General features: G+C 36.1%; 1 protein-coding gene across 2 annotated transcripts in view; it reads left to right on the top strand.

Moving 5' to 3' along the window:
- Positions 1 to 642: 642 nt before the first annotated feature.
- Positions 643 to 25,372, top strand: part of Nadk2 (NAD kinase 2, mitochondrial) — a 48,369-nt gene continuing 23,639 nt past the window's right edge. For both annotated transcript variants that reach the window (XM_076857379.2, XM_076857378.2), the window contains exons 1-6: positions 643 to 1,060; positions 14,081 to 14,169; positions 15,051 to 15,139; positions 16,375 to 16,456; positions 22,316 to 22,399; positions 23,996 to 24,132. In XM_076857379.2, coding sequence (XP_076713494.1) covers positions 767 to 1,060; positions 14,081 to 14,169; positions 15,051 to 15,139; positions 16,375 to 16,456; positions 22,316 to 22,399; positions 23,996 to 24,132 — 775 coding nt within the window. In that variant the 5' untranslated portion in view covers positions 643 to 766. The remainder of the gene's footprint in view (positions 1,061 to 14,080; positions 14,170 to 15,050; positions 15,140 to 16,374; positions 16,457 to 22,315; positions 22,400 to 23,995; positions 24,133 to 25,372) is intronic.

The following is a 25,372-nucleotide window of genomic DNA, read 5'->3' as shown; positions in this document are numbered from 1 at the left end:
CCGGCTTAATACTCATAAGTCCTCTTGACAGCCGTTATGCCTTCTGAACTAAAGGCTCGGCATCTTCCTTTTACCCTACAGCCCGCCGCAAATTGTCAGCTGGCCCTGGGTTGGATACTTCAGCTATCCAACAAGCAATGGTTACAATGCACCGAGAGCGTAGAGTCTACTGTGATCAGCATAAGGAAAGAACCGCGACAAAACGGAGCCTGCTTTCCCGCCAGGCGCTTAAAACCCCGCCCGCAGCCCCCTTGCCGCCTCAGACCAGTTCCAGCTGGATTTCTGGAGACAGCTCGAACGCCAAATAGAATTCCCCTTCTTTTCCCGGCCCCGACCAATCTTCGCAGCCCCTCGGGCGCTGACACCTCAGCGGGCTCTGATTGGCTGACAGAGTAAGCCTGGGGTGGGCGAAGAGCGACGGTAGGAAAGGGGGCGTGGCGGGAGGGAGGGCCACGGGAGAAGAGGTCACTGCGCAGGCGTCAATGGAAACGGATAAACAAACAAAACCCACCATCCTTGGGCCTCCGGCTCTTCCCCGCCCACCTGTCCCCGGCGGGGACTCACCCTCCTCCCAGTCGCGCCGCTTTCTCCGCCCGCGGCAACGTCTGGGCACGTCCCCCTGGCGGCGCGGGCCACGCACGTCCCTGCGCTTAACCTCTGCCAGTCCGGCGCTAAGTTAAAGGCCGGGGCGGTGCGGTCTTCGCGCACTCCTGGAGGCGGGGTGCGCAGGCAAGAGCCCGAGCCTGCAGCCGCGGCCGGGCAGACGATGACTTGCTACCGGGGCTTCCTGCTGGGCAGCTGTCGTCGCGTGGCGGGCGGCCGGGCGGCGCTGCGTGGGTCAGGCGCGGGAGGCCCTGCCGTGCGGCCCCGGCTTGGCGGTGACGGCGACCGGAGGCACTTAGGGCACGGGCAGCCGCGCGAGCTGGCGGGCTGTGGCAGCCGTCCGGAAGGCGGCTTCCGCCCCTCGCGGGTGGTAGTGGTGGCCAAAACCACCCGGTACGAGTTCGAGCAGCAGCGGTACCGCTACGCGGAGCTCTCGGAAGAGGACCTGAAGCAGCTGGTGGGTCGCCGCGGCCCCCGCCGTTTTGACTCTTCCCGGCCCCAAGTCGCTCCCCGGCTGGGCCGGGGCTTTGGTGGGTGGCTGCGTCCCTTCGGGGGTGGGGGGTGGGGAACAACTCTTGAGACGACTTTTCTTCCCAGGGCACCCCTGGCGCCCCGCGTGCCTCCCGCTGTCCTTTACTCCCTCTGGCTTTGCCTGTGAGCTCCCCTCGCGCGCGCGTGTGGGGTTTGGATGGGATGGGCGAGGGGACGGGTCCGGGTGAGCGCAGAGACCTCCAGGCAGAGGGGCCGAACCTGCCTTATTTTGGGAAAAGGGGCTACTGTGTGGCTCCGTAGAGAGGGGCTTGGGGGTTCACTTGTGCCCTCTCCACCGCTACTGTCATCCCCGTGAGGTGAAAAGCAACTCCAGCCCCCAGAAAGGTGGGTGGGTGGCTTGAGATCCGGGCGCCCTGGAAACAGCCCCCGAAGCCGCTGCGAGAAAGTGGGCCTCTGAGCGCCCTAGTGGGCTGCGGAAAAGAGGGCGAAGGTACTGCGGACACACCCCCTTTTACTTTGCCAGACCGCCCGGGCCTGGGACACTCCGGGAAAGCCCGCTTTTAACATGCTGGAATGGTGGCTGTTAGACAGGGTTCTTAGTTTGTTTTCAAAGCACGGGTGTCTGGTGTTGGGAAGGGCAAGGGAGGAGATTAGACTTGAATATATGTTTTTAAGTGGAAAAGTTAGAAAGTAAAAGGAGCAAGTAGCTCGGGTAACATGTGAAATAAAAAAGCCCATCTCTCTAATGTCATGCCTCCACAGTAGACTATATTTAGTATATTAATATCTTTACGAAGTATATACAAGGGGTAGAACACTGCGTTGGACACTGCCACCTCCCCCCCCCCCCCTTTGAAAATTTTTGATTCCATGTCCGTGAATACCTGCTTTTGGAAATGGAGAGTGACTCATACTGCCAAGACCAATATGTCCTGAAAAATCTTAGAGATCTGTGCATCAAAGACTTTGAAACTAACTACATTTAATTGTTATGAGTTTAATACTCTAGTAGGCCGCCTATTCTAAACACCTGGTTTTCTTTGTAATCTTCAGCATAGTCATTTTGTAGACATCAAAATGCAACTGTGAATCTTTGCTTAAGTACTAAATCTTCTTTGATGGGTTAATCCAAGAGGGCTCCTTCATTCACCTGATGAAAATTTAGGGGCAGATTTATTTTCTAAATGTTTGAAGGCAGCAGTTTATATAAAACACTTGGAGCATTTAAAGAATAAAATCAACAGTGAAGAGGAGACTAGGGTAGTTGAGTTTGTATTAAGAGATTGAAATTGGGGTGAGGTAGGGAATGGTAAAGTCAGATGAAAGTACTTTGTTTCTATTTTGGGAAAGGGGTGTGTCTTTTGGATTGTATGCCTAATTTAGCAAGGTTCACCTTTTAGAAACTCAAATGTCACGAATGCATAAGTGTTTTAATACAATTTTTGTCCAAGTTAAAATAGTACACTAAAACAACAACAACAAAACACCCCAAAAAGAAAGAATTGAAGTAGTACACTCAATGGGCATAATCAAACAGTGGGGGGTTGGGGGTCAGGAGCTCTAGGCTCTGCTTCTGTGTGGTTAGCTTCCTATTTTTAACTTCTGGGTGAAAATGATACACTTTGTTTAGTATTTTCAGCTTTCAGTATTCTGTAGAAGAAATGTTAGTATCGGAGTAGATAGCCTCCAAGGTCCTTTCTAGTGCTAACATTTTTTAAGGCTTCAGGAAAATAGGCGGCATCTGAATTGGGATGAACTCTTGGACTTCTGAACAAGATTGCTACTAATAAAAACTATGTAGAGAAATCAGTTAAGTCTTTAAAAAGCAAACTACCAGTGTACCCTCACTGAATGTGGAAATCGCTGATAGGTAAATGTTTGTCTATTGCTAGGTAATTCTGTTTTGAAAAAGAAAGCTTTGAAGTATAACTAATGGACTATAAAATACAGTTTTGTAATTGTCAGGCCATGGGATAGTTTTTGTTGATGATGATGTTATAATTTTATTGGATTAGTTCCTAACTAATAATAAATTATTTTACATTTATATTAAGGCTAATATTCAACAATGCAGTAACATTAGATGTAGCTCAGATCAGAGGTCAGAAACAGAACAGGCCAAAGAATACTGGGCTATGTGAGGTTAACATGGAATTCTTAATAGACATGATAAGAACATAAATGTTGTTTGCTGTATTGTTGGGGTGAATTGTTAAGGTATATTAATTATGTGAATTGAATATTAAAGAAATGGCCAAATACTCTTCTGGCACATGTCACAGTAACTTGATTCTGTATCAAAACATTCTCTTTTGTTGTGTGTGTGTTTTTGTTTTTTAATGTAAAATAGATCTCTATTAGGGTACTTGTTAAAATGCAAATGGCAGATGAAAGTCAGAGTGCCTGTGTACTTTTATACCCCAAGCCTCCTGGGTTTCTAACTTTGTAGAAATAAGCAATTAGAGAAAATATCTTTTTAGTTGATAAAAACTGTAGAGAGAACAGGATTATGTCCTTCAAGCTGGGTTAAACTTTTGACTTTCAGTTACTCTTTTATATTGCTTTATATTTCTGAGTCTTGCTTTTCTGCCTATTCAATGAACAAATTTTTAGTCAAGGATTTTACCTCTCTTGTCTCATGACTTTGCAACAATCAATGAATCTATTACTACAATTTATTTGTGTTATGAGAGATGTAGATGTTGGTAGATAGGAAACTTTTATTAATCAGGTTCCATGATAATCACAAATTATATCTTTAGATGAAACAGAACTAATTTGGAAAGGGTTTTGATACTAGAAACATATCTAATTGGCTAAAGAAAAAATTTGATTTAAATTTCTTTATTTTTTTTGTAGTTATGTATGGACAGCATGCCTTATTTTTTTATTTGTATGCAGTGCTGAGGATTGAACCCAGTGCTCTGCCATTTAGCTACAGCCCCAGCCCATGTCTTTTTATATATATCAAATAAGGAATCAGTTTCATCAACTTCATTCTAAGTCTCATTATTTTTGAGGCAACTTTAATAGTTCCCCTTTTTAGTTTTAGGTTTTTAAATAAAATTAATAATGAAATAGAATAATTTCATTTAATAGCACCTCTATTATTGTATATAAATTATTCCTATTTATTGCCTTCTTAACTGATTTGGGAGGTGCAGTGCCTTGGATTTGTTTTCTTTGTTTCCTGAAAAAGACCATGCAGCTTAGGTTGTAGCTCTAAGGCAGATAATACTTTTGCCACATGGTATGCAGTAAGTGTATTGTATACAGTGTGAATATTTATCAAATTAAAGAACATGATTTGGAGTACTGCCAGACCCTTCTTTCTAACTGAAGCTTGCTCCTCTCAAATCTTCCAGACCCAGGCACCAAAGTGGTCTATCTAAAACTGAACATCTGGTCACTTAGTTCTTCTGCTTACAACTCCTCAGCAGCTCCATAACCTTTTGTCACCTAGGGAACTTGTTAAAGTGCAGATGTTTGAATGTTAGCCCACAAGATTTTGATTTGACTGGTGGAGAATTCCCAGACTTTGTTTCTCTGAACCACACCCTTAACATTTCTAATTCTTTGGCCTAATTCCCTTGTGTTTTTAACCAGCTCCCCAGGTTTGTAAGTGGCTCCCTGCTCACATTTTGAGAAACACTGGTGTAGTTTCAACAATGATTCCTTCCTGAACTGGGGTGTCTGTCAGCCTTGTGAACTTCATTTCTGATCACTTGTCTTGAATTTTATATTTTGGCAATTTTAAACAGTTTTAATTTCCATTAGATGTCATGCTGATATAATTTATTTATGGATCAGTAGCACATTAAAATGGCTCAAAATGTAAAAGATACAGAATATTATACAATAAAGACTTTCTTTTGTCATCTGTCATTTGGTTTTGGTCCCTGCAACTAACATCAATTTCTTCTGTTTCCATATAGAAATAGTCTGTATATACACATCAGCAGTGGAAACATTCTTTACCCTATCCCTTTTTACTCAATGATAACATACTACTTAAATTACTCTTCACTTTTTTTAGCTTAATGGTATTTGTGGAGATTGGCATAAAGAACACACTCATTCTTTAATAGTGTCTATTTCATGTTATTCCATTATGTGCACATTATTTAACACTTCAATTGATTTGACCTTCTTTTAAATACATTCTTCAGTGAATAAAATTTGTGTTTATATGTGTGTAAATCAAGCTCTAAGATAAGTGGAATTGCTGAGTCAAAAGGCACAAGCATATGAAATTTTAATAAGTATTGCCAAATTGACTTAAAAGATTATACCAGTTTACTTTAATCAGCAATGTGTGAGGGTACCTGTGTTTTCATAAACTGTTGATCAAATTTTGTAATCTTTACTAACCCAGTAGGTGAAAAATAGTATTTTAGGGAGATTTGATTTGCATCTCTCAGTGTCTTTTCCTTTGAAGCTCCCTTTGTGTCGAATGCTATTCTCCAACCTCTATCTAATTCCTGTTGTGAGGTAAGTCTCAGACATTTCTTTCTCAGGAAACCCTGTTAGCCAGTTTGTGCCCCTGTTTCTCTCTGCTACTAAGGTTGGGTTAGGTATTCTTCATTATATTTTCTTAGTATTTATTTGTGATTATTTTCTTCTCAACTGTAAATGGATTTCTGGACTAGAACTCTATCTTATCATCCTCTTTGATTCCTGCCCCCCTCTCTTCCTAGAAAGGGTGGTGAATGTTTGTGATGTTCTTTAATTTTAATTTTTTTCTCCCTGAGGCTGTGAACCAACTTTGTTCCAGTCCAGGGCCTTATTACCAGCTGTGGGTCTTTCAGATGTTAGTTACTAAAAGCTTAAGGCAGAGGTTACCAACACTGGTTCTTTGAAAGGGGTCAGGTTAAATATATTTGAGAAACATCAGTCTAAAGAAAGGTTGATTTTTATTTGACCACAGGATTTTTTTGGGGGGTTGGGGGGTTGGGCAGAAAACAAAATTCTGTGGAACACAACTTAGAAAATAGAGGCTTACGGTACACACATTTTCATAAATATTTGCGAATAGGAGACTCATAAAGAAGTAGAAGGATTAAATATAACACTAGCTGAAATGCCACCACTCCAGAGCCATTAACTATTAGAGCTCTGATTTTCAACCTTCACTGTGTATGGGCAGTACCTCAGGAAAGATTGTGAAAACTACAAATATGTGGCCAGTCATGAGATTATAAGTAACATAATTTTTCATGTTGTCACTTTTCTTGTATTTTTTTTTTTTTTAGAGAGAGGGAGGGAGAGAGAGAGAGAGAACTTTTTTAATATCTATTTTTCAGTTTTCGGCGGACACAACATCTTTGTTTGTATGTGGTGCTGGGGACTGAACCCGGGCTGCATGCATGCTAGGCGAGCACGCTACCGCTTGAGCCACATCCCCAGCCCATGTATTTTTAATTATATGACTTAAGCTCTAAGTAAGTGAAAGTGTTTATTGGGGAACATTAATATCTCAACTGGTAAAATGTAAGTTGATTTTATTTCATTATCAATAACTTTGTAATATCTTACAGAAATTTGTCCTTTCACAATATAAACAAGTGTGCCAGTTATTTTGTGCCTTAGGAAAATTCATTATCTTTTTTTTCCTTCATAATAGGCCATTGGGTGTGTGTTGTGTAGAAAATCAGACCAGCCTTTGTAAAACATTTATATTCAGGGAGGGTTTACCCAGTTGTCTCCCTCTTCCTAACTGAAAGTTGGTACAATTATGTACTTAAAAAAGCACTGATTCAGTCACTTAAATTATACAGGTGTATTACTAAGGTAGATCATGGAAGTGAACTGAAGATTTGTTCAATTTATCTTGGCTTGTATAGTATTTTTTAAATGATTTTTTTTTGAGGAAGCTATACCTTTGAAGTCTTGCTTTTCTTTAAAGAAGTATTTTTGTAATAGGAAAATAATTTTTAAAATTATGATCTACTTTAAAAAATACCTGCTACACTGTCATTATTTAGTGTCACCAGCATCTAGGAAATTTGTTAATTTGTTTTAAGTATCATCTTTATTTATTCATCAAGCCATTTACTGGGCACCTGCCAAACTACCAGGTATCCTTCTAGGTCTGGGAGAATTAAGGATGAACAGAGTTTCCAAATCTATGGAGAAAATATATTACTTGGTATTATAAGTGGTCCATGGGAATACAGAAAATGGAGAGATAGGTTAGGAAGAAGAAGGATAAAGAGAAGAAAAAAAGGAAGACATTTGATTTTTTTTTCAAAATTTTAATAGATTTTTTCAGTTATGGTTTATTTTAAATCTATAGAAAAATTTTAGAAACTTAACAAGATACCTGTGTATTCAGTTATCTAAACTTAGCGGATATTAACATTTTTTTCCATATTAACTTCAAGTTTTTCTAAAAGAAAATGTTATAGTTGCAATGAAAGACCTATCTAACCAACTTTTTCTTCTCCTTGCCTCTCCAGAATTATACAGGTGTATATCATTCTTATGCACATATTTCTACATTTATTAATACGTATCCATAGACAGGTATAACATTAGTTTGTGTGTCTTGAAAAGTTATATCCAATGATACATTTTTTTAGAATATGTGTCTATTATTTAGAAATGTTTTTCTTATTTACTGTTGATTTTGAACTTTTTTTGTTGATACATGTTCATTTTAAATGCTGTATACTACTACATTGTTTGGATAATTGGGTTAAGCTTCATTTAGAAGTACAAATAATTTTTCCCAGAAGCATTGATTGAGTCCCTGAATCCACACATTTTCACACTTGCTAAATTTTAACATTTTTGCCAGTATGATGAGGGTGAAATGTATTTTAAGATATTTAGATTAAATATCGAAGAATGTGGAAGAATTTATATGGGTGAAGGGAACAGAACTATACTAGAAAGATAAGGTGAAATTTATTTTGCAGTTAACAAAACCTCAAACTTTTAAAACTGTAGTCCACCGTCAAAAATATTTTATGTTGTGACTATTTACTTTTGAAATAGAGGAAAACAGGAAATAGGTTAGCCGAGTTACATAGTGTATTTTATTTTCTGTATAATCACAATGCTAACTGTAATTGTAACCAGCTTAAAATTCATTGTAAGGGTAGCTTGAAAAATCATTGCTCACAAGTGAGTGTATTGAGGCCAGCCGGTAGGCTAGACATGATATGATGTGAGCTGTCATACTAAGGAGCTAGCTTTCTCTTCTAGTTGGTTTCAAACCTTTTTAACAGTGGAATACCATCCTTGCTCAGCCTCTTTATATTTTCCCACTGGAATGAGGGCATGGGGGCCAATTTTTCTATGACTTCAGCATTTTGGGAATAGTATGAAAACAGACTTCTGATGGTTGGGGGATTGTATTAGTCTAAGACATCGAAGGAGAGACTATTTTAGAAAAACTGAAGACAAGCTTTTGTATTAACCCTGATAAGAGTTGAACTGCAGTAGTGCCAGTATGCACGTACTGGACACACTTTGGAAAAACCGTTTATGGGAGTAATTATTGGACTTCCATCACTGCCTGGCTGTGCAGATTAAGTGGGAGAGAAGAATTAAGGGTTTATTCTGTTTACTAAATTAACTGACATATAATGCCCAAAAGAGCAGAATTATGGGGGGGGGGGATATGTAATCAAGTTTAGATCTTTTGGGGAAGATGTATTTGAACTACCTGTGGATGAATGTAAGGATAGGCATTTGAAAATTCGAGCCTGTAGCTCGAGAGAGAGATTTGGGGGGCTGGGGTTACAGCTGAGTCATAGAGTGCTTGCCTAGCACAAGTGAAGCCCTGGGTTCAATTTCTCAGCATCATATTAAAAAATAAATAAAGTTATTGTGTCCATCTACAACTAAAAAGAAAAATAAATAAAAATTAAAAGAGAAAGGCTTAGGATGACAAGATAAATTTTAAAGTCACTAACTTTTATAGTACTTGGTAGATTGAATCCCTGGAGTGGGGAGATAAGGATACCAAAGATGGAGCAATACCAAGTATAAGAGAGGAAGTAAACAGAATTAACAAAAGGAACACTGAAGTAGAGAACAATGGGGGAAGTAAAGGTGAGAGTCTGGGAAAAAGAGTAAGTGAATAGAAATGATCCAAGGTAAATATCAGATATATCTAAAAAAATCTGTAGGGGTCAGTGCACTAGGCCTGAATATAATAGGTGAATATTGGATTTACTAATTCTTAATTAGGCAGTTTTTAGTAATACTGAGTCTACCACTTGGTTAAGTGTGTATGACTTTAAGGATACTTAAGTTATTCAGAGTGCATTTATTTAAGCTCTTATCTCAAAAGTTTGCATCTCAGATGTATTAAATTTAAGAAGACAGAACTCCTTCCCTTATTGAGCTTTCATAGAAATTGCTTGAAGTACAAAATAGTAACGCTCAAATGAGTGGTAAACCAAGTTTTGAAATTTGTAATTGTAATGTGTTTGTTTGGATTAAGTAAAAAATGTTGGTGATAATTTAATGAAAGTGTCACAGACCACTTAGAAAATTATAAAATGTAACATCTGACCTTAAAATGTGCAAAGTCTGGCTTTTTGGCAGTTTTTATAGGAGAAAATGTTGCTTACTACTGAAATGTATTCGTCTATAGATATTTTAGATGCACCTTTTTATTGTTTTTTTCTTTATATATATATTTTATTGGTTGTTCAAAACATTACAAAGTTTTTAGATATACATGACAGTAGGGTGTATTTTGACATATTACAAGGAGTGCAACCTATTCCAGTTAGGATCCCATTCTTGTGGTTGTACATGATGTGGAGTTATACTGGCCGTATATTCATATTTGAGCATAGGAGAGTTATGTCCGATTCATTCTACTGTCTTCCTATTCCCCCCATTTCCATTCCCTTCCCTTCATTACCCTTTGTCTAGTCCAATGAACTTTATACTTCTCCTCCTTACTCTCCCTTGTTATGGATTAGAATCCATATATCAGAGAGAACATTTGACCTTTGGTTACTTGGGATTGGCTTATTTCATTAGTATGATATTCTCCAATTCCATTCATTCACTGGCAAATGCCACAATTTCATTCTTCTTTATGGCTTAGTAATATTCCATTGTGTATATATACCATATGTTATTTATCCATTTAGATGCACCTTTAAGTGTCCTGTTGAATAATCTTTATATTCATTATTTTTAATGGAGAAAAGGATTAACAAGTTTTGAAAAAATTATTTGGCTACTAATGTGGAACATTGCAGAGATCAGAATGCATTCTACATTTCTTCTCTAACCTTTTGTAAAACATTTTATAAGAATTCATGTTGTTCTCATTTTTTTATGACTAAGATGTTTAAAATTGTTATTTTCAGAAATAGTAAAATTTTTACCAGTTTTTGCATATTATACAAATGTAAGAGCCAGTTGAATAGTACGTTAAAACTTTGTAGTTGATGCTGTTTAAGTGATTTTCTTAAATACTCTCTCACTTATCTGCCTAGATTATTATTATTATTATTATTTATTTTTTTTGTGGTGCTAGGGCCTTGTGTGTGGGAGGCAAACACTCTACCAACTAAGCTATATACCCAACCCCCTAGATTGCTTCTTGTTAATAAAGTTCAGTCAGCCATCCAGCTGGAGCTTTAAGGAAAATAAGTAATACAAAGACCTGTATTTGCTAAATGAATGTTGAACATGATTTATTAGAGAATTAGTTTACAAGAAGAAGTTTGAGTGGGAATAAGAATTTATGAAATGACATTTCTGCTCCAATGCTGAGTATTCTGATACTAAGTGAACTTCATATTTAGACTTGGAATTTAAGAAATTTTAGTGTTGCTAGCAATCAGAAAAGTTGAAGTTTTTGTTATCAAAGATTTTTTCCCCCACAAATTAGACTTTTTCACTATCTTAAGCCACTTAATCAGCTGCTGAGTTTATGAATTTCCTGGAGCCTCCTGAGGACAAGGAAGTGAATTCATATGTTTCTAAACAACAGAATAGAATTTACAGGGCTAAGGTTTATATAGTCCAAACCCCAAACTGTAACATATCAAAAATTTGGATGGGGAATTGCAGTTTAATCTACCCTTAAAAGCTTTATTTGTAGCAGGTCAGAATCAGTCAATTTGACAAAATGTTGTAATAGACTTATTGTGTGTTTGTATTCATTCTTGGAGTCCTTGGCAACTTTCAGTGCTCCATTTAAAATACATTTGATTGAACTCAACTAATTCTTAAATGAACACAGGGGAAAAAAAAGAACACAGTAATCAGTATATTGAATACATATAATTTTTTAGAGCTTAATTCTACATGAAGTGTTCACCGTAAAGTGATTGTGAAAAGCAATTCCTGTAACAAAATAATGTACTACAATAACTAATCTTCCTGTGTTCCCTGTTGACCAGGTAAAGATGACCTGTTTTGCACACTTTTGTCACTTAGCTGAGTTACCTTCTACGGCATCTGCCTGTGTCCTATTCTGCTTTTCTGAAACGTGTCCTAAGCAATCCCACTCCCAAAGCTGAAACATGCACGAATGAATGAATCTATTGAATAAATACTTACTTGTCCAGCACCTAAGTGCTGAGGGTACAGTGGTGAACAATATAAGATCACTGCTGTCCTGGTACTTACATACTAGGAAGGGGAGACAAAAAGATTTTTAAAAAATACCCAAGATAATCTTAGGTGTGATAAATGCTTTTAAGGAAGCTAACAGGTTTGGAATGGATTAATTGGCGGTGGTGGCTGTTGTAGCTGAGACTGTATCACCAAGAGCTACTGTCCTCACAACCCAAAATAGAGAAGAGCCAGGATTGTGCTGGGGGACAGAGAACATTCCAGCAAGCAAAGAAGAAACGGCTTTGTGAGAATAAGCCAATGAGACTAGAATGTAGGGAATGAAAAGAGAAAATGAGGTAGGAGAAGGGAGCAGAAGTCAGATCAGCTAGTCCTTGGATAGTCAAGACACCTCCATATCTCTTGGCATTAAGCTGAGAGTGAGACATGCATGGTATGCTACAGGGGCCAAGAGTAGAAGTAGAAGTAGGGAGCCCTGATTGGAGGCTTGTGTAGTGATTCAAATGTGAGATCATGAGAGGTGGTGGTGAGGAGGAAAGATGTACATGTATCAGACCTAGGATTTAGTACTGGATGTGAGAATAAGGGGGAAAAGGAGGATTTTTGGCTTAAGTCTTACGTGGAGAATCCTTGAGGTAGAAAATGAAAGGTTTGATGTTGACCATGTTAATCTGAGATGCCTATTAGACATCTTAAGAAAGATGTCAAACAGATAGTTGGATAAATCATGTTGAACCCCAAAGGTTAGGGACAGCAGTTTGGAATCATCTGTACAATATAAAGGTTTCTTTTAAAACCTTGAAACTAGCGATCACAGGAAAAGAGAAAAGAAAGACACTTCAGTCTGTACTTTTGGGAGGTAGGTAGTCCAATTTTGGTCAATCAATCCATGGCTGAGTAATGACAGCAGTAGTCTGAATATTAATGCTTTGTTCATCCATAATTAGAAATTCTTCTTTAAGAATAGTTTTCCAAACCTGATTATTGATTAAGGTAGATGAAGGATTATCCAGTTATTACCTTGTCATTCTTCCCTTCTAAAATAACATTTTGACATTGATTGGCTCTAAGTATAATGAGGTTTATGGATATGCAATAAATTCTTGAACAAACTCTCTGATCTACTGAGAATTGTCATCTATGTATTTTCACAGTAGCCAAATGTTTCTTTAGCTCCTTTTTTGAGGAACATATGTTATCCTTAGATTGTAAAGTGAGGACCAAACTATTTTAATACTCTTAGTGTTTGTAGGCAAAAGACTGGAAACACAGGTAACAAAGTATTAACACAAATTATCCCAGAGTAATAAGGTTATTTTAAAATTTTCTTCATGCATCCCTCATGTTGTTAGTGTTATGTTTATAACTTTAAAAAAGTAAAATGAAAGGGGGACGAGATGGCACACAGGAGGCTGAGGCAGTAAGATCACAAGTGTGAGGCCAGCCTAGGCAAGTTGCTGAGACCCTGTCCAGAACAGGAAGGATTGGGATTTGGCGTAGTGCTTATCTGGCATGTGTAAGGCCCAGGGTTCAATCTCTGACAATCCCTCTCCCTCCTCAAAAAGGAAAAGAAAACAAATACTCATTAAGATTATTGTTTAAAATTTGCTTTTACCTTATATGTTATTTAGTAAATAGTATAGTGATTTAAAATAAAATAAAACACTTAAGATTTTATATTGGATAAGTACTTGAAAAGTTGATTCTGTACCATAAAGAAAGTTATAAAGGAATTTGGAAGAGGGAAGAAAAATAACATGCTTTTGAATTCTACTAGCATTCACTCCAATGTACAGATTTTCTACTTGATTAAATGGATGTTCATTGAGGATATTTCTGAGCTTCTCTCAACATTTTACTCTGTGGATTATTTAGAAGACATATACTTTAAAAGGAAACTATTAATGGTAAGATAGTTATACAGTACTACTCCAACCAATTAGGAAAAATAAATGTTGAAGGATATGTGACTATAAATTAAAAAGTCCTTTCTCAGGGACTTTTGTGTAAATTGTGTAGGGTAAATTTCAAATACAGTTCGTAAGTCTGAACACAAGAAGAGTAAATCCAAGTGGAATAAAGGTCATCTTAAGTGCCTCTAACAATATTAGTTTGTCTTTGGTCTTCAGGTAATATAGTAAAAAGAAACTATAAGTAATATAGTAAAAAGAAACAAACAAAAAAACCCGTTAAACTTTAAAACTTGCAGTTTTGAGATCCTGTTTAAACTTTATGCTGTATTTGATATTCAAACTAAATTAAGCTTGTCTGAAATCAGACTTCCTAGTTCAATTTGACCTTGTAGGTTTCACAGATAGTTATTAAAATATACCTATAAGAAAATTCTATATAGGTCTTTTAAAAGATGTAATATTATAACATCATATATAATAAATAGTAAAACAACATTTCTTATATTTTGATATAGCTTGCATTGAAAGGCTCTAGCTACAGTGGACTACTTGAACGACATCATATTCACACCAAAAATGTAGAACATATTATAGATAGTTTACGGTAAGTCTGTGGGATGGGGTCATGGGTGGGCTTTTATGTTTAAGACTTGGAATTTTTTATTTTGTACTAGTAGCTAATCCTTAAATTTTTAGTAAAGATTGTCATGATAAAATAATTTTTTAGAATATTATGTTGAGATTAATGGACCTGATTTTATAGCTTTCTGAAAGTAAATTTTTATTGTACTCTGAAAATTTTATAGGTATTTTCAGTTATTTGGTCTGCCACAGAAGTGCCTTTAATGCAAAGAGTTAATTCAGTACACAGCAGGCTACAATTGTAAATATAATGTTTTATTTCTTAAAGAAGAATTGTAGATTATATGGTGTTTATTATAATATTCTTTTGAGTGTTTGAAAATTATTAAGAAATAAGTTAACCTGGGACTAAACGTAGTCATTAAATGTTTATGTGTGTACTAGAAAATCAGTATGAGAACATGAAAATTGCAAAGTATTTTATTCTCTGTTTTAGTGTCTGCCACTCAGTGAAATGTGTTGAATTTCAAATAACAGCTGTTAGGTTTTATAAAAAAATTGTCTAGTTTTAGTCTTTTGAACCATTTTTGTATCAATACATTTTAGTCTCAGAAGGAGTAGAGAAATGAGATGAAATTCTGATTGATCAGTACTGTTGTTATAAAGAATGGTTTTAAAGCATTTTGGAGACTCTAGTGATACCTTTTAGTTTATTCATTTGCCTCCTGACTTATCATAGTTAATTGGCTATTGTGATTAAATGAAAAGAAATTGTATAAAGCTACACATGGATTTGCTCATGCAACATAAAATTATTTTATGTCTCTTTTGCCTCTCAGAAAACCTACCCATATTATATGTTATCAATGAAAATTTTATAAAACTTTAACTTTTTTATCTTAGGAAAGAAGGAATTGAGGTTCGTCTGGTAAAGAGGAGAGAATATGATGAAGAGACTGTTCGGTGGGCAGATGCAGTCATAGCTGCAGGAGGTAACTGTCTTATAGAAATAAAGATGTTGGATTGTGGAAACGTTTTTTAATACATGTTATTTCCAAATATGTTTGCATATAGCTATTTTCAAGACTTTGGAGTCCTACCGGAAGACAAATTTTTTTTTTTTTGAGAGAGAGAGAGAATTTTTTAATATTTATTTTTTAGTATCGGTGGACACAACATCTTTATTTTATTTTTATGTGGTGCTGAGGATCGAACCCAGCGCCCTGCGCATGCTAGGCGAGTGCGCTACCGCTTGAGCCACATCCCCGGCCTCCCCCACCCCCTTTTTGTTAAAGGATAAGTTTTAAAACAGGCAAGTTTTATTTACTTATTTATTTATTTATTTATTTTTGTGGTACTGGGGAATGAACCCAGGAATGCTCTACCATTGAGATATCCCTAGCCCTCTTTATTTCTTACTTTTGAGACAGAGTTTTGCAAAGTTGATGAGGCTGTTCTTGAAGTTGCAATCTTCCTGCCTCCTCAAGTGTCCTGAGTTGCTGGGATTATAGGTGTGTGCCACCGTGCCTGAAGAAACGTCTCTGTTTTATACAATATTCCATATTTATAATTAATGATCTTACTGTGAGGTTTCACATATGTATTTCTGTGTGTATGTTTAAAGTGTGTTTTTAACTTCAAATATAATTCAAAGGATTAGTTCTAATTGTATTTTGGTTATGCTAGTCTTTAAAAAAAGAAAAAATGAAGTTGATAGTGTAGTGAAACTAGATAAATTCTGTCCCTTTTTGGCTCCAATATACTTACACTAATTTTTTTTTCCCCTGAACTGTATTATTGTTACTGACCATCCATTCTAAACCTTTACATTGACAATAATTGTTAGAAGACTCTAAAGTTGGACACTTCATGTGTTCTCACTAAAATAATTTGTGAATTTGGACTGGTGTTTTAGGAGGAGGAAAGATAAATTTTAGGATTGGAGCAGTGGTTCCCAACTGGGTAGACATGTTGCTAAACATTCTGTATGCACAGGACAGCCCAGCAGCAAAGAATTTTTCTGCTTACCATGTCAGTTTTGCCACCTTTGAAATTCAGAATTAGAGTGTTGGGGATAATAACTAGGTAGAGGAGGTAGAAAGGAAGAGGGGAGGCTCTGGCAGTCAATATGGTAGGATGTGATTGTTAAAACAAAGGTGGTTGTTTTGAAAATGATGTAAAAAAAACAGGTTGTAAAACATAGGTCTGGTTATGTCTTTTGTCACAGGTGATGGCACAATGCTTCTGGCAGCAAGTAAAGTCTTGGATAGACTGAAACCAGTTATAGGGGTAAACACTGATCCAGAACGGTAAGGAAGAACAGGTTCTTTTTGCATTTTGTTTGTGGGTTTTTTTTCTTTTCAAGTTATATATACAGATAATTCTATGTTTTTTTATATAGTATGTATGAGAAATCTTAAAATTCGCAAACTATTTTTTATTTACTGTAGTCATACTGTTAGGCTCTGTTAGAGGAATTTTACTATGGTACATGATATTTAAATAGGAGCATCAGCATTTCTGGCTACCATGAACATTAGAACCATGTTCCAAAAACAGTGATAAAAATTTGGCATATAGAATAATTCACCGTCTTTACTAGGGTTGTCTGTTATGTGGTTTTTCAAGGACAGATCTAATTATTGCTCAGACAGGGAAATACATATGCATCTCTCTGGTGTTGGTGTTAATTGTGTTATGGGATGGACTAGTCCTCATATTTAGCTTTTTAGGTTGTTTGAGAGTAGGATCTGTGGTAGAATAGATCTGAACTCTTGAACAAGTATATGTTGGGACTTTTGATATGTGCAGAAGAGGGATAAGTTAATAACATTCCATCTTCTGTCCTTCCTAATTATTACATTCCTAATTATGCTGATGATTCTGATTTACTTCAAGAATAGACCTATCCAAACACTATTGTGTTTATTTTATTTTTTTTCTTTTCTAGCTTCACTGGTATTTAACCTTATTTTATTCCAGTCATTCACAGCCATTACCATACCTGGACTTTATGATCATTTGGAATTTTCCCTTCTTTACAATCCACTCTGACCATAGTCTCCTACCTTAATAGCAGTTTTATTCCTTATCCCAGTAAATCTGCCCTTTGAACGAGTGCTTAGCCTCCCTTTGTTTTCTTAATTTAATTCTTCACTTTATTTACTTTCTTGATAGTTTCTTAAATATTTTTATTCATTCCTAGATCAGTCTGTTATATTTCTTTCTACTACTATAATAGGGTGGGAAAGATATCTGGGGAAAGAGATCATAGAAACGTGGGCACTTCCAAGTTCTTCAGGGCTTAGAAAAGGATCCTTAGAGTTGCCTGTATAGGCAGCCCTGGTCATCTCTCTTTCCCATTTCCTGTGGTGGCTACTTTAAGATTGGCTCCTCAGCTTTTCAATACTGCTTTTATCCCTTTCCTTCCTTCCTTCCTTCCTTCCTTCCTTCCTTCCTTCCTTCCTTCCTTCAATAAGACTCTCTTTTCTCACACAAGAAATGAAACTTCCTAATTTTTCTCAGGGGAAAAAAATCTTGTTCTATGATTTGTTCCTTTTTCCCCCTCTTCTTTTGCATCTACTTTCTCTTACCTTAAATCTCTTAGCCAGACTTCTATTTATTCAAGAAAATTTCTCTGTTGTTTATTATCCCATCTCCTTCCCTTTAGCCCCTAGCTTTTTATCTCTGCTTCCTCACTGCCCAATTATTTCTAAGACTTTGCGTTTTTTTTTTTTTTTTCTGAATTTACCCCTGACTAGTTCATTGATGATGCGTTTGCCTTACATCTCAGTGGCTTCCTAGTTACTGAGTTTACTGGACATTTTAGTCCTTTTCTTACTAGATTCCTGGAAAGTTTGTAGTGTTGATTGTTCATTTGCTGCTTGTGTACTTCATTGGTGTTTATGATGTGCTTTCTTCTCTATGACTACTTCTTTGTGTCTTTTGAAGGATTTTACTTTTTGGTCACTGCTTAATTACTGTTGTGCTCTGGACCTTTTTTTTTTTTTTTTTTACTCCTTCATTCTCTATACCATCTTCTTTCTTCCATTCTCATCCTTAGTCTCTGCAGCTAGCAATGATATTATGTGACTTCTGTACTCAGAGTATTATGGTGGTCTTCCTTCTAAATCAGAATAGAATTTAATTCTTTGGTGAGGCTGGCTTGGCCAACTCATTCTGCTTTTCCTAGGAAGTTTCTAATTTTAGCTCTGAAAGTGTTGTATCCCAGGAAATTGTCAGTCCCAGGCAAACTGGGGGACAGTTGATCACAGTGACTTACAAGGCTCTACATTATCTGGCTCCTTTCTGTACTCTTTCTCTTCTATTATTTTTCCCTTTTTTCATGATATTTTACCACGATGGGCTTTGATTGGATGTATTGAAAATGCAGCATATCAGGGATGGGGTTGTAGCTCAGTGGTAGAGAGCTTGCTTAGCACACATGAGTCACTGGGTTTCGATCCTCAGCACCACATAAAAATAAATAAATAAAATAAAGGTATTGGATCCATCTACAACTAAAAAAAAAAAAAAAAGAAATTAAAACAAAAACAAAAGAAAATGCAGCCTATCTACAAATGATCTCTCCTTTTCTCTTTGTCATGCTTGATGAATGGAATCATCACATATGCCCAAGTCACATATGTGACTACTTCTCCTTCACTGTATCATCAAATTGATTCTAAGTTTAAGGAATCTTATTCTTGAATCCATGCCTGGTTGTCCTAGGGCTGCCACTAAGCATAGCTTAAATCATTCCAATAACTCTCAATCTCTCACCTTCCAACCCATCTTTTATACTTTGCTATCTTCTGAAATGTAAATCTGATTATATCCATTTCTTCTGTGTTAGCTTTTTGTTGCTGTGACAAAATTACCTGACAGAACAAGAGGAAGAAAGTTTATTTGGGTTCACAGTTTCAGAGGTTCAGTCCATGGTTGGCCAATTCCATTGCTTTGGTTCTGAGGTGAGGCAGAACATCACACGGAAGCAGAGAGAGGTATCAGGGACAAAATATGAATTCCAAAAACCTACCGCCAGTGATCTGCTGCTTCTGGCCATGACCCACCTGCCTACAGTTACTACTCAGTTAGTTCATTCAAATTATTAATCCATCAAATAGATTGATCTATTGATTAGGTTCTAGCTTTCATTTCACCTTCATTAACACAGGAGCATTAATACAGGGACACCTCATATTCAAACCTTAATGAAAAGATTTAATTAAAAAATTTTTAGGATTTTCCTATTGCCTTTAAGAGACATTGCAAATTCCTTAGTTAATATGTATGATCTTTCAACATCTGTTACTTATCTGCTTTTCTAGTTTCATCTATCCTCATATACTCACAGGCATTCTATTATTCAACTACAAAGTTATATATACATATTGAAACCCTTCTGGGAACAGCCTAGGATTCTTCCTAAAGGCTTAGGACAAAATCTAACTGTATGAGTATCTGCTAATACCATGTATGGAGGCTCTGAGCTGCTCTTACTCTGGTGAGAAGCTTTGTTGATACATAAAATAGTGCATGATTTGAAAAGGTGACACTTCTCCAGAATGCCCCCCCTTTTTTTTTTTTGGTACCAGGGATTGAACCCAGCGGTGCTTAACCACTGAACCACATATCCAGGGACTTGCTAAGTTGCTTAGGGCTTTGCTGAATTGCTGAGGCAGCTTTGAACTTGTGATCCTTCTACCTTAGCCTTCTGAGCTGCTGGTATTACAGATGTGTGCCACCACTGGTTGGAATGCTCATTTTTGTATGTGTGTGCTTTTATACGTACCTCTGCCAGCCTATCCTTAGTCATTCCTTTAAGACTGAGTGTACAAATTCATTTCTATAGTTTTTGTTTATTCAAGACCAGTTCCTCTCCTGGGTTCTAACTGGAATCTGTATCCAGAGAGCATTCCCTTTATATTGTTTTCTGTTTATATCTTCTGTTAAACTATACATTTAGGACCTTGTATTTTAATTTCTATCATTAGCATAATTTTTTGTGTGGGGCAATAAACATTTGAAAAATGACTGACTAATTAAATGGTCTTAAGGAGCAGGGCTAGGACTTCAATCTAGCTGTGTAAATATTCCCTGAGTGTAAATAATTGAGATCATTAGTCCAATAATTAACTTTTGATTGCCTTCAGGGTTGATATCTGGGATTTAGAATTTCTTAATAGCCTATTTGTATCATTAAGGTATGAGATACTTTAGTAATCATATTTTACAGTTTGTTGAACTATATTTTTCTTTAAAGAGCTAACTTAATATTCATAAACTTGTGGGGATTTTGAAACTGGTAAGCAGATTGTGCTAATATAGCTATTTTCTCCCTAGAATAGTAGATTTCAAAAATTGTTTTCTCTTCTTGACACTAGGGGAATATGTTAGGCCTCCTGACATAACATATTGTTATTTAATTCAGATTGTCTCAAATTCAGTTTTTTTCTGTATTATTTATGAAATGTTACATAACAAATCACTTGCAAACCTAGTGCCTTAAACAATTATTTATTATTTCTTGTGTTCCCTTTGTATCAGGAATTCAGGAGGAGGTTGGCTGGGTAGTTTGGGTTGGGGGTCTCTCCTGAGGTCATAGTCAGACATCAGCTTGGCTGCAGGCATCTGAAGGCTTCACTTGGTATGGAGCATCCACTTCCAAGATGGTTCACACACTTAGACTCATTCATCTAAATTAGATGTGATTTCAGTCTGTCTTCTGTATTCTTTAACTACTCTACTGAGCTTGGTAAATAATGAACATTTGAGTGATTAATATTGAAAATGAGTAGAGGACAAGCGGTAGCCAGCCTCTGGGTATTTATATTCTCTGTGTCCTCTCTCCCTCTGTTTTCAATCAGGGCTGGTCTATCGGACCAACAAAATATGGTTTGACAATGTGAGGATTACAAGGCCAGTCATAAATGGTATATTGCAACTTCTCTATTATTTTTTTGGATTGCTCATGCTGGGGTAAGTCAGTGATATGATGTGAGGTCACTCAAGCAGCCCTTTGGAGAGCCTCTCAAGGAGAGAAATCAAGGCCTCCTGCCAACAGCCAGCAGCAGTTTGCCAACATTGAGCAACCTGAAAGTGGATCTGATAGCTCATGTCAAGCCCTCAGAAACTTGCAGTCCTGATTGAGATTAGTCTCATGAGAGACTATAGTCTCATGAGAGATCCTTCTCTCTACAGTGTTTCAGACTTGCAGTTGACCTCAGGTATTATTCTATCAAATGATTGTTGAGACCTTTTATATACTTAACACTGTGCGAAGTATTACAGTGAATAAAAAAATTTAAAAACTTAGACCCTGTCTTTTCTTAACTTCAGTGTTGACCCTCTTAGATGAAGGAACTGACTAGTCACAACTTGGCAAAACCTTTTGTGTCCTCACTTTATGCTTATAAATTAATTTAAATTTGTTGTCACGAGTTTATTTTGCCAAGCCTACCTTCAGTCATTCCTTCAAGATCAAAGCAGCATACAAATGATGATGTGTTGTCTTGCTGGACTTTATGGGGAGCCATATGGTCTCATTTTCCTGTAGCAACTTACAGGGAATCTTACCACTTTGAAATTTGCAATTTGTTTTCTTCTTCAATCTATGAATTTGTTGAAGTTCATTCTTATATTTTTTTTAAATAAATGAAAATTGACTTAAACTTTCTTTGTTCTCTTTTTATTTAAGAATATCTTAAATGACATTTAAAAAGGGATTATGGTTCAAAATGCTTTTGTATAAATAGTTTGATTCCTCAGAATAATCTTTCATGGTTGATGGTTTTATCATGATTTTAGAAATAAGGATATTGATACTAAAGTGGGTTGTCCAAAGGTAATAGTTAAAAAATTTAAAGGTAAAATGCAAATATCACTAAACTATTAGATAACAGAGTAGTTAATAATAGATTTGTTCTTATTTTTAGTTTCACCATAATGTGGGAACTTTATATTATGACATTAAAACTGATGTCAACTACTATTTCCATTCTTGTTGAAAGTACAGACAGTTCTGTGGCAAAAAAAAATGAAGTATAGAGTAGAATTTTAAAAATTTTCGAATTGATTTTTGTAGTTTAGTGATACTTTTTGAATTTTTTTCCTCACCTTTTTTCTTCTCCCCTTTACACCACCCTAAAATCTCTTTTAATATAAAGGTCAGAGGGTCACTTATGTCTGCCTGTTCGATATACACATTCCTTCCCAGAAGCCTTACAGAAGTTCTGTCGTGGTGAGTTCAGGTAGGAATTTTTTTACTATTGTTTTTATATTTAATAAGTATGTACTATTAGTAATGATGTTTTTTAAATGGAACAAGTCAGATATTTGGATTATTTCATAGTTAGAGCAGTAGCCATAAAATGTAATATATCACCTGAGTCATGAACAGATCAGACTTACCTTCCCCTAGTCCACTTGGAATCCTGTAAAAGAACCTTGACAAATGTTACTTGGCCTTAAATACAAATAGAATTTTTTCTTTTTCAGTGTGATAGAGACCTGTCTCTACTTTCTTAACCTTAAGTTTTTAGCAGTTTAATAGAAAAATGGTTAAAACTGTTTGTTAAAATTGAAGGTTCAAATTCTGAGATTTTGTATTTTTTATATTTATCTTTTATCCAGTAACGAATGTAGGGTTGGATATTTAATCCAGCAGTGCTGAGCTTCCTGGTATCTCTGTCTTACATATGATGTGTTTCTTGGGAAGCAGAGAGGGGATTTTTAAAAGTTTCTTTTTACTTCATGTGTTCATGAAAAGAGGCTAGTGGATACAGAACCTGAGATAAGGTTAGCTGATTATATATGAGATAGGGAAAGCCAAGTTGGACTACTTTTTTGTAGTTTGAAGAAACTTTTTCCCTATATATTTACAAAATTATCTTAACTTTTTTTTTAAAAAAGTTTTTATTTTGACACATAGTAATTGTACATATTTATAGGATACAATGTTACATTTTGATGTATGTATATAATGTATAATGATCAGATCAGGGTAATTGGCATATTTATCACCTCAGACATTTATTATTTCTTTGCATTGAGAACATTCAAAATCCTTTCTACTAGATATTTTGAAATATTCAATTAATGTCAACCATAGTCATCCTTTTGTGTTATAGAACAAAAGTTATTCTTCCTACTCAACTGCACTCCAGAATCTTGACTTTTCTAGAATCACTTTATTATCATTGATTTCAGTTTCTAGGTCATTTCAGAAATTTGATACCTATAGAAATTACTATAACTCCCCAAGTGGGAATATACTTTTGTATGCTTACCCAGCAGAATCTGTCCTATTGGTTTTGAAATCAATTAAACACAATTCCTTTTTTCTTTACTTTTACCAAAAGCATCATATAAGACTTTAGTGTAATGTTACATTTGTTACTTTTTAATCTTTTTCCTTTTATTGCCTTAAAAATACCATCATTATGAAATTTTGGGGGAATATAATACAACCACCTTAACATGATACTTTTTTGATTTTAAAATACTTTTTTTTTGTATAATACTTTTTGCTGAGGAAAATATAAACTATGTCTAGCTCAATTGTCCAGGACTTAATGGATTCCTGATAAAAGGGTTTCATTTTAGTTCAAATTACTTGGAAGACTTTGTATGAATATATTAGGTATTTCCATTATAACTGAAAAGAAAAATAAACATCTGAATCTGTCTTTGAACAGGAACCTGGATTTTAGGTGTTTCTGGTATAATTTATCATAGAATAGCCTGTTTTGAATATGCATTTTTACTTTTTAAATTTATTATTTTGTCTAATCCTTAGTGTAGTGTCTTCTATTTTAGCCTAACTTTCTTTTCTTTACTCTTCTAAGGTGGTTATGGAGGCAGCGTATCAGGTTATACCTTGAAGGGACTGGCATAAACCCCATTCCTGTGGACCTTCATGAACAGCAACTAAGTCTGAATCAGCATAGCAGAGCCTTCAACATTGAAAGAGTTGATGATGAAAGTAGGTAGATTGGAAATAAGAATCAGTGTTTAGGGCAATATTTAACTTCTGGTTCTTTTGACTTCTAATTCTATGGGGTATAATTTATAGTTAACTTAGTGCCCCTGACAATACTTAAGGAAGTACAGTGAAGTCCTTCTGCTGTAAAATTTATTGTAATTAAAATCCAGAGTAAGAAATATAGCATATTTCTAGAGAAAATGTTTTCTGGCACAGGTTTAAAAACTAGATCAGGGAAAGATTATGAAATACCTAAATGAATAGTTGATATTTAAGGGAAGATCTTTGGACTTACTCTTTGAAATGTCAAGAGAAAAGAAAAAGCAGTGATATAAAATGAGCTAATCTGGAGAAAATTTCATATTATACCTTAAGGTACACTTACCATAGTTACTGTTATTATTATATAAAACCTTTTTAGCTCAGCACAGGGGCTCAATCCTGTAATCCCTGTATTTGGGAGGCTGAGACATGAGGATTACAAGTTCAAAGCCAGCCCAGCAATTGGAGGCCCTAAGCAATTTAGCAAGACCCTGTCTCAAAATAAAAAATAAAAAAGGGGCTGGGGACATGGCTCAGTCATTAAGTGCCCCTGGGTTCAATTGCTGTACCTAAACAAAATAAAACCACACTTTTTTGTTGGGAAAATTTGCATTCCAGCTTTAAGATTTGCATTTGAAGCATTTTAAGGAGAATATAAAGGGAAAGTAATTTGTACCTTTTTTATATAAGGGTTAAGGTGAATTCTCAATTGTGAGCTAATTTATGGATTATTATTTAGCTAAATTTTTCTAGTTTTTCCAGAAATTGTAAGATTCTCCTGGTGCAGGAAGATCCCAAGAGAAATATTTGTAGACCGTATAAAAAGATACTTTTTTCCTTCAATGTTTTATTTTTCTGGGTAAACTTATCAGGAATCTGTATTTTACGTTCTTGCTTTCTGTCTCTGCTCTGTCATGCTACCTGATGTTTATATCCTTTTTATTTTCTTTCAGAGCTTTTTCATGGTAGTTTATAGATTTATAGTCTAATAAGCTTGTAAAGTATATAATTTTTGCTAGGTATACTGGTTCACTCCTGTAATCCCAGTGACTCATTCTGAGGCAGGAGGATCCCAAGTTCCAGGCCAGCCTCAGCAATTTAGTGAGACTGTCTCAAAATGAAAAGATAAAAAGGACTGGGGATATAGCTTAGTGCTAAAACACCCCTGGGTTCAGTTGCCAGTAAGAGAAGGGAAAAA

Source organism: Callospermophilus lateralis, chromosome 5, assembly GCF_048772815.1.
Source record: "Callospermophilus lateralis isolate mCalLat2 chromosome 5, mCalLat2.hap1, whole genome shotgun sequence".
Lineage (NCBI taxonomy): Eukaryota > Metazoa > Chordata > Mammalia > Rodentia > Sciuridae > Callospermophilus > Callospermophilus lateralis.
This window is presented reverse-complemented; position numbering and strand designations above follow the sequence as displayed.